The sequence below is a fragment of the Bos javanicus genome, chromosome X (genome assembly GCF_032452875.1).
Source record: "Bos javanicus breed banteng chromosome X, ARS-OSU_banteng_1.0, whole genome shotgun sequence".
NCBI classification, from domain to species: domain Eukaryota; kingdom Metazoa; phylum Chordata; class Mammalia; order Artiodactyla; family Bovidae; genus Bos; species Bos javanicus.
This window is the reverse complement of record NC_083897.1, coordinates 66,271,005-66,281,286: the sequence shown is the minus strand read 5'-3', so window position 1 is coordinate 66,281,286 and position 10,282 is coordinate 66,271,005. Positions and strand designations below refer to the sequence as shown.

Sequence of the window (10,282 nt, the reverse complement as noted above, 5' to 3'; positions counted from 1 at the left end):
GAAACCTTGGGATTTCTGACATTAGGAGTGGGGAATCATTTCACTTAGCTCTCCAGCAGAGAGGCTTCCACCCACCCCAAGAATATACAGTAACCAGAACCCAGTCATTTCCCACTTGGAGATGTTTAAAAGGGACCTTGAAGCTTTGGTTCCTATTTCCCACATTCACAGACTTTCAGGATTTGTCAAATTGCAGGTAGGACATGCCCTGAAAACACCCTCAACAATATTTCTTACCATTTCCCCGACTGTTAGTTCAATGTTGTGGTCAAACTAGCTCTGCTACTCAGTGTGATACCATGAAGTATTTTTGCTAAAATCTGTTTTTATCAAGGTTATCTTCTTAGATAATGGCCAAGCATCTCAAGGTCTGTTAAGTCATTGTTAATTTTATAGGGGTTCCTGGAGAGGTCAGGAAATCTTTGTTTCTACACCATGTAGACATCATATAATTAACCCCAAATCACCTGTTTACTATCAATATAAAATATCCTTTTAAATATTTTCTTGGTTAGTCTGAGCACAGACAATTAATTGAGCCATAAGAACCAATTTAATTTCTATGAGAAGTTTTCAACATTTCAAGAGGATATTTAAATCTGTAATAGCAAATAGGAAAAGGAGTATGTCAAGGCTGTATATTGTCACCCTACTTATTTAACTTACATACAGAGTACATCATGATAAATGCTGGGCTGGAGGAAGCACAAGCTGGAATCAAGATTGCCGGGAGAAATATTCATAACCTCAGATATGCAGATGACACCACTGTTATGGCAGAAAGTGAAGAACTAAAGAGCCTCTTGATGAAAGTGAAAGAGGAGAGTGAAAAAGTTGGCTTAAAGCACAAAAGTCAGAAAACGAAGATCATGGCATCCGGTCCCATCACTTCATGACAAATAGATGGGGAAACAGTGGAAACAGTGGCTGACTTTATTTTTCTGGGCTCCAAAATCACTGCAGATGGTGATTACAGCCATGAAATTAAAAGAAGCTTACTCCTTGGAAGGAAAGTTATTACCAACCTAGATAGCATATTAAAAAGCAGAGACATTACTTTGCCAACAAAGGTCCATCTAATCAAAGGCTATGGTTTTTCCAGTGGTCATATATGGATGTGAGAGTTGGACTGTGAAGAAAGCTGAACGCCGAAGAATTGATGCTTTTGAACTGTGGAGTTGGAGGAGACTCTTGAGAGTCCCTTGGACTGCAAGGAGACCTAACCAGTCCATTCTAAAGGAGATCAGTCCTGGGTGTTCATTGGAAAGACTGATGTTGAAGCTGAAACTCCAATACTTTGGCCACCTGATGCGAAGAGCTGATTCACTGGAAAAGACCCTGATGCTGGGAAGGATTGAGGGCAGGAAGAGGAGGGGACAACAGAGGATGAGGGGGTTGGATGGCATCACCGACTCAATGGATATGGGTTTGGGTGGACTCCGGGAGTTGGTGATGGACAGGGAGGCCTGGCATGCTGTGGTTCATGGGGTCACAAAGAGTCGGAAACGACTGAGCAACTGAACTGAACTGAATAGCATATCTTATGTAGCAATTTTTTTATTTTATTTTTTTCTGTTTGACCCATTAACAAATACAACTGCATTAAAGTTCTTTGAGTCTCTAGGAGGTCCGTCCAGGGCACATAGACAATCTCCGAAAAGTTATAAGCAACCATAGGGGTTTTCTATTTCAGGTGAAGGAAAGAGTGTGACTAGCTCTGAAATATTGCAATATTTCTTAGGTGACTAGCTGCAAGGTGGTGAACGCTTTTCTTTCATGGAAGAGTGTATACAGCACTAGAGCCATTACATTTAGTGAAGACTTTAGAACTAAGCTATTGAAGTTTTCACATATTTTATTGTTGCTGTTACAGCTTGCAAAGTGGGTATGTCTTGGTTATTGAATCTAAAAAATAGACTTTTTACAAATCCTATGTAACTGAGTCAGTACCCCCAGTGCCTACCCACAAATATTTTGAACAAAAAAGAAAAATAATCAGTGAATCCAGAATCCTGCAAAAATACTTGGCAGAGTCAGTGCGTCAGTCTTTGTGCTTAAATGTATGTTTCTTTTAACTTGAAATGTATCCATTGAAAGACATAACTATCAGTCTTTTGGACTCTGTGGGAGAGGGAGAGGGTGAGATGATTTGGGAGAATGGCATTTAAGTATGTATAATATCATATATGAAACGAGTCGCCAGTCCAGGTTCGATGCATGATACTGGATGCTTGGGGCTGGTGCACTGGGACAACCCAGAGGGATGGTATGGGGAGGGAGGAGAGAGGAGGGTTCAGGATGGGGAACACATGTATACCTGTGGCAGATTCATTTTGATATATGGCAAAACCAATACAATATTGTAAAGTTAAATAAAATAAAATTAAAAAATAATAATAATATAAGCAAAAAAAAGAAAGACATAACTACCATACTTTATTTATGCAAAATTAATATAGGAATATAAACTCTTAATTTGTCAAGTTTATCACTACCATTATTTTTACAGTTCGGACTTGATTAAATGGTAGAAAAATTTATTCTTATATAGAATTGAGACTCAAATCTTCATATTCTCTAGTGGCCACTTCAGGACACCCAAAGATTTTTTAGGCATAAAAGATGTCTTAGTAATTTTATGATTCTGAATTTGGAGCCTGGAATTGGGAAAGGCAAAATCAAGGCTAGTTGTCAGAGAAGACAAGGTGTAAGTCCTAAGTATCTAAAGACAAGAAATATTTATAATCAACACCATAAAACCACACTAGATTTTACCAAGGCTAAAGCTGTATTAGAGAAAATACAGCAGCAGTACCTACCATCAGTAAGGAGAGGATGTTTGTTCATTACTGAGACTTAGAGGACATTCATATTTTGTCTGTGTTCAGACAAGATTACACAGTGGTCTTGTTTTGGTCTCACTTTGTAACCACCTCAGAGGGGCCTTGTCAGATGTTGGCACATGAATTTCTCCATGCTCACGAGAGAACTGACTGAGCCATGAATGCTAGGCCAGCTCCCATAGGCCAGGGACTATTTTCCTGTTTCTCATGGGTGACACAGACTCTGAGAGGACTGTCTTATCTATATTTTAAGTCTTGGCTGTCAAGCCTTACAAGGATCCCCTTCCATGAAATCCAGCGAGTTGTAGCAGTTTTAAAATTAAGATTTTGAAACCCAGGAGTAAATATAGGTCAAATCTGAACCTCAAAAAGCCTGTAGGATTTAAAAAAACCTATCTGGGACCCTTTATCTCCCATCAAATTTGCCAGAAATAAATCAGCAGCTAAAGCATCACTTTGCATTGGGGATTTTGCCAAGTACCAGGACCCCAATCCACACACATTGTTTACCCCTGTTCAGATTTACCCTTTTTGACTTTGTGCTCTGGATACAAACTTCCACAGTCACACTTTAACTTAATGGTAAGTATTCATATCCCAGATCTGCAACTGTTGAGCTCAAGGAAAAGAATGGGCCTCGTTCATCTTATTCAAGCCTTAGACAAAATCCTGAAATTAAGCAGTTGCTCAGTATTGTTTAACTGACCGTTTATGAAAAATATTTTAACAGAAGACTCAAAGTAAAATGTAACTTGGAGAACTTCTCTAGGCACAGGAAGTATGTTGAATAAAAGGTGACAAAAGAGGAAGACTGAAGTCCTAAATTTTTCCCTGAGGGACATTTCACAAAGTGGACAAAATCTGATAAATTCCTCATGAGTTGCTGCAAGTTCCTTTACCTGGTGTTTAATGGTTTTACTTAAAAACTTTTTACCAATATTATTTGCTTTCCAGTAAGTAGTTGTCATCTCCATCTTGCTGATCCTTGAAATAAACCTTCCCAGGCAGTGTTTCTGGGAAAGTATATGAAAGACAGAGGACCACTTCCCATTAATTTAGCAATGATTTGGTTTTTTTTTTTCTTTTTTTTTAAATTTAAATTTATTTATTTTAATTAGAGGCTAATTACTTTACAATTTGTATCGGTTTTGCCATACATCAACATGAATCTGCCACGGATGTACATGTGTTCCCCATCCTGAACCCCCTCCCACCTCCCTCCCCATACCATCCCTCTGGGTCATCGCAGTGCACCAGCCCCAAGCATCCTGTATCCTGCATTGATCCTGGACTGGTGATTCGTTCCTTATACGATATTATACATGTTTCAATGCCATTCTCCCAAATCATCCCCCGCCTCCCTCTCCCACAGAGTCCAAAAGACTGTTCTATGATTTGTTTTTATCTGTAGGAACATTTAACATGAGATCTACCATCTTAACAAATTTTTGCTGATGACATGATTGTATATGTAGAAAATCCCAAAGAACCTAGCCAAAAACTCCAAATAAAAGGAAATACTTAAGTATAAACTTTAAAAAATGTACAGAATCTGTATACTAAAAAATTTTAAATGCTAATTAAATAAAGAAGACCTAACTAAATGAAGAGATAAGCTATACTAAATGTCCATTGACAGAGGAATGGATAAAGAAGATGTGTATATGTATACAATAGAATACTACTCAGCCATAAAAAAACAATGAATTAAAGCCATTTGCAACAACATGGATGGACCTAGAGATTATCATACAAGCCAGACAGAGAAAAACAAATATCATATGATATCACTCATATGTGGAATCTAATTTTTTTAAAAATACCAATGAACCTTTTTACAAAATAGAAAGACTCACAGATATTGAAAATGAACTTGTGGTTACCAAAACAGAATCGTGGCGGGGAGAGATAAATCAGAAGCTTGGGATGAACACATACACACTACTATATATAAGATAGATAACCAAGAAGGACATACTTGATAGCAAATGGAACTCTATTCTTCAATATTCTGTGATAACCTATATGAGCAAAGAATATAAGAAGAATGAATATATGTATAAATGAATCACTTTGCTGTACACCTGAAACTAATACAACATTGAAAATTAACTATCCACCAAGAAAAAATTTTAAAACGATATTTTTGCTGTCTCGCATACAGGGTTATCGTTACCATCTTTCTAAATTCCATATAAACTAATACAATATTGTAAAGTAATTAACCTCCAATTAAAATAAATAAATTTATATTTTAAAAAAGATATTTTGGAATCATCTGGAAATTTTTAATTTACACTTTGTATTAGACATATCTATATTATATTTTGGAGATACAACAATGTTGTAGCATGTGGGAAAATGTCCTTATTCTCAGATTTATGATGAAATATTTAAGAGTAAAATATCACAATATCTACAACTTACTTTCAAATGGTTCAGCAAAAAAACATGCAGATACAAAACAACTATGTCAAAATGCTAACAACTGAGGAACGTAGGTAAAGAATATATACATGTTCACTGTAACACTCTTAACTTCATTTTAAGTTAAAAAAGTTCTGTTATTTGCCTGATTATGGTAATAGTGTATTTTAATCTTAACCTTCTGATATTATAGAAATATGTAATATAAAAAGTAAAAACCCCTTGGTATCACACTCCATCTCTCCAAGTATAACTACACAAATATATTTATGGAATTTCTAACACTTTTATCTATCTATCTATCTATGTATATATATACACTATCATTTATTTTTCTAAAATGGGATTAACACAGGGCATCTTTCCTTGTCATTATAGAGCCACAGCCATCTTTTATTTTTTAAACTTTTTATTGGAAAATAGTTGACTTACAATATTGTGTTAGTTTCTGCTGTACAGCAAAGTGTATCAGTTATACATACATCCACTCTTTTTTAGATTCTTTGCCCATACAAGTCAGTGCAGAGTATTGAGTAGAGCTCCCTGTGCTATACAGTAGGTTGTCGTTAGTTATCTATTTTATATATATAGCAGTGTGTAAATGTCAATTTTATATGTAGTAGTATGTATATGTCAATCCCAATCTCCCAATTTATCCCCTCCTTTCCTTGCAGTAACCAAAAATTTGTTTTCTACATTCGAGACTCTACTTCTGGTTTGTAAATATTTGTACCCCGCCTTTTTTTCAGATTCCACATAAAGAACAGACTATTGGACTAAGTGGGAGAAGGCGAGGTTGGGATGATTTGAGAGAATAGCATTGAATGTATATTACCATAGGTAAAACAGATGACCAGTGCAAGTTCTCTGCATGAGCCACAGACATCTTTTTAACAACTACATAAATATTGCATTGTGTAGATGGACGTTTATCTCACCAACCCTTTATTGTATTACAAGATGTATCATGGCACACTGCTGTACTGCTGGCTGCAGAGTTGAAGGATATGTTAGGTTTGGTTTCTCTGTAATTACAAATTGCCTTCAACAATCTATAAACTGATCACTCTTCCATCTGTGGTGTCAGAGGATGCCTGTATGCTCATACCTTCATCAGCATCAAATAATTTATCAATTACTTTTTTAAAAAAATCAATAGCAGGCAGTTCATAAAACAGGCAGTTCAATAGAATGCCTATTCTATTCAATAGAATGACTATTACTCAGTGAAAGAAAACAATCTGAAAAGGTTATACTGTATGATTCTGACATTCTGGAAAAGGCAAAACTATAGAGATCATAAAAAGATCAGTGGTTTCCAGGGGTTAGGGAATAGGGAGGGATGGCAAGGCAGAGAATAGAAGATTCTAGGGCAATGAAAATCCTATATATTATACTATAAAGGTAGATTCATGTCATTACACATTTTTCAAAATCCACAGAATATCCAAGATAAGCTATGGATTATAGGTGATTATGGATGTGTCTATGTAGGTTCATCAACTATAACAAATGTACCATTCTGGTAGGGGATGTTGTTAGTGAAGGAGGCTTACACATGTGTGTGGGCTGAAGGTATATGGAAAATCTTTGTACATTTTACTCAATTTCGCTGTGAACCTAAAATTGCTCTAAAAATAAAGTCTACTAAAAAAGGCAGCTCTTTGTTGGTTGAAACTACATAATCCTTGTTACTTTTTGAGAATCAGCATTCCCTTTTAATGTTCTTTGTTTAATTATAGGCTTTGAATTGGATATTGATCTCCTTTGCCCATTTTTCTAATGGAACTTTCTCTTTTATAGATTTGTTAGATTTCTTAATATATTAGTGATTTTAACCCTTTATTTGGAGGAAAAAAGAAATGGTGTGTTCAGGCCAACTGTTTCATGTGAACACTTAAGTAACCAAAGGTGCATTCCTACAGATGGTGGGCTCTGTACAGTGAACCACCCAAGAAACTAGCTCCTGTTTTGAATAAAGGACAAGATGGAATAAGTCTTTTTATTAATATCTTGCTTCAAAGCCACTTCAAGGTATTACTTACAGAGAATTTTTGTACCTGAAGGGAAACAAATGTAGATAAGCATAGGAAATACAAAGTAGGAGACAGGTCATAAGATACAACTGTCCTGTCTAATCAGTTACCCTGGTATATATTTGCAGAGACTGGTCTTTTAGCCTTATATTAAGAAAATCCATCATACAGGTACTATAGACTAAATGTTTCAGGCTCCTCCAAAATTCATATGTTGAAACATAATCTCCCAGTGTGATGGTATTAGGAGGTGGGACATTAAGTTATAAAGGTGAAGTCATGAGTGGGGTTGTGCCCTTATTAAAGAGACTCCAGAACTTCCTTGTCCCTATCACAATGTGAGGTTACAGCTAAAAGACAGCCATCTATGAACTAGGAAGTGTGCTTTCACTATACAGCAAACCTGCCAGTGCCTTGATCTTGGACTTCCAGACTGCCTAACTGTGAGAAATAAACTTGGTATTTATAAATCACCTAGTCTATAATACCATGTTACAGCAGCCTGAATGGACTAAGACAATGGGACCAAACTTTTTTTCTTAGTCATCTATATTCTGACTTTGCTTACTCATTTATTGCAAAAGCAGAATTGTCACATTTATCTTTCTTTTATGTCTCTGGGGTTCATATCATATTAATAAAGGTCTTTCTTATTCTTAGGCTATAAATAAAAAATATTTTATAGTTATCACCATGTAGTTCCTTAAAGGACTGCATTTCATATTACTCATTCACACAAAACGTTAAAATGGTACCATAAACAACAGTTTGTCAATTAGAGTTGATTTTGCCCCCACCTTGGAACATTTGGCTAGTTCTGAAGACATATTTGGTCTACACACTGGAGGTATGCTACTGAAATCTAGTGGATAGAGGCCAGGGACACAGCTAAATGCCCTGAAATAATGTACAGGACAGCTCCCTCCCACCTCCAACAAAGAATTATCCAGCCCAAAATGTTAGTAGTGATGAGGCTAAGAAAACCTGCCACAAACCAACCTGGTTGTTTGGATCCCCATTGTTTTGACCTGTATATCATAGAACAGGCTTCTTTGGTGGCTCAGCAGTAAAGAATCACCTGCAATTGCAGGAGATGCAGGTTCTATCCCCGTGTTGGAAAGATCCTGTGGAGAAGGGAATGACAACCCACTCCAGTATTCTTGCCTGGAGAATCCCGTGGTCAGAGCATCCTGGCAGGCTACAATCTGTAGGGTCGCAAAGAGTCGGATAAGACTGAAGTGACTTAGCACGCATGCAAACACATATCATGTCATTACTGAACACTGAAAAGATTGAGTAACATGGAAAAGAAAGAAAAAGGGAGAAACTGGATAAGGAAATTTTAGTAAGTTGGAGAAAACCATCTTACCTCATTCTGTCCATCCGTGTAATTCAGCTCCAAAAGCATAAATTTAACAAACATCATTTTATAAAATACACCAGAAAATGAGTTAGAATATTGGAGGAAAAAACCTGGCAAACATAGGCATACTACGAAGGGACAGAGGCATGAAGAGACTAATTATGTAAATGCTTTTATTTGAACTAATACATTGCTATCAGAGTACATAACTTTTCAGAGTTAGAGTAACATTATGATCTTAAAAACTATAGCAAACAGCTTGACAAAGCAAGAGTACATTAGAATACATTAAGTCCTACATACATGTTTATTTTTTAGTGACCACATCTCCTTATCTTAGGTGTAAAATTAGAAAATTTAATATAGACTTAGCATACTTGGCCTATCATATCCTTCCTAAATTCTGAGCCCACTCTCTCCTCAAAAGTGTCATATTCAACAGCATTTAAAATCTAAAGAGAGAATTTGATGGTACATGTTTTAAAACAAAGAAGTATATATTGAACCAAGTGTTTCAGGACAAAATATGTCAAGTGTTTACAGCTTTAGTGTGGGAGAGAAGATAGAAATTCAAGGTACATTTCCCTCTACCTATAATGTATGTTTTTTACTTACTTGAAGACCCCTTAAAAAAAGTAGCAAAATCAGCAGTCTTATTTAATGTAATCAAAATATTCTTAAATGTACAAAAAAGGATCATGTAGAAAGAATACTGTAAAAAGATACTGATTTTAAGAATAAAAGAATATGAAAAGCTTCTATTACATTCTGCACAGCCAGTTACTTCTGTCAATTTTCAGTACTAGAAAGACAAGCAAAGGATACTCATATACAAATACCCTCTGACCACAGTTCTTGAATAAGAACTAGCATACTGGATGGAAAGCAAATTATTGTCTAATACCAATAATATTCATATTCAGTCATCTAAGCAAGTCCCAAGAGGTGGACATTCTAAGAGAAAAACAGATACATAGAAATACGTACAGCAATGGGAAACGTCAAGGGCAGCGATCTAGGAGGAGCGAGTAAATGATTTGACTATGGGCACATTTCAGGTGGGCCTGACAAATCCACCTTGACTATGGGAAAGAGGAGTTGTTGTTACTAAAACTCTTTCACCTGAGGGCTCCCATGATTAACTTAGTCTTGTTAAAACTAAACAGTCCTTTCAATAACCAAAAGTTTCTTAAGCCATGAGCATTTCAGCCAGAAATTGCTGTACTGCTAATCATGCACCTGGGAGCAAGGTTGTTTTTTATTCAAATTGGTTATTTTACACTCTCTTCATACCCCTGCCCATCAAGCATGCAAACACAGTCATGACCATCTTGGGCTTTACTTCCACAAGGTCTTCTGGTAGAGCGTACACCCTGGCTCCAATTCTTCTAGCCATCGACACTGCGTACCTATTTTTTGGAGGAAACAAAAATTGAGGTTCAATTCCAGTTAGTCAAGGGCACAACATAAGGCATCTATTTCCTCTCATATACTCAATTGTCTGGGATACAAAACTTCTACAGCAAGAGTTCAAATCAGAATGACTTCATTTTTCATTGTTTTCTCTTTTGTGAGGTCACTCATAAGTGATACCAGATTTTTAAGCTCTACTA

At 36.2% G+C, this 10,282-nt stretch overlaps 1 protein-coding gene across 3 annotated transcripts in view; it reads right to left on the bottom strand.

The window, feature by feature from the left end:
- Positions 1–8,828: 8,828 nt before the first annotated feature.
- Positions 8,829–10,282, bottom strand: part of PLS3 (plastin 3) — a 96,682-nt gene continuing 95,228 nt past the window's right edge. For all 3 annotated transcript variants that reach the window (XM_061409539.1, XM_061409538.1, XM_061409540.1), the window contains one exon: positions 8,829–10,078. In XM_061409539.1, coding sequence (XP_061265523.1) covers positions 9,946–10,078 — 133 coding nt within the window. In that variant the 3' untranslated portion in view covers positions 8,829–9,945. The remainder of the gene's footprint in view (positions 10,079–10,282) is intronic.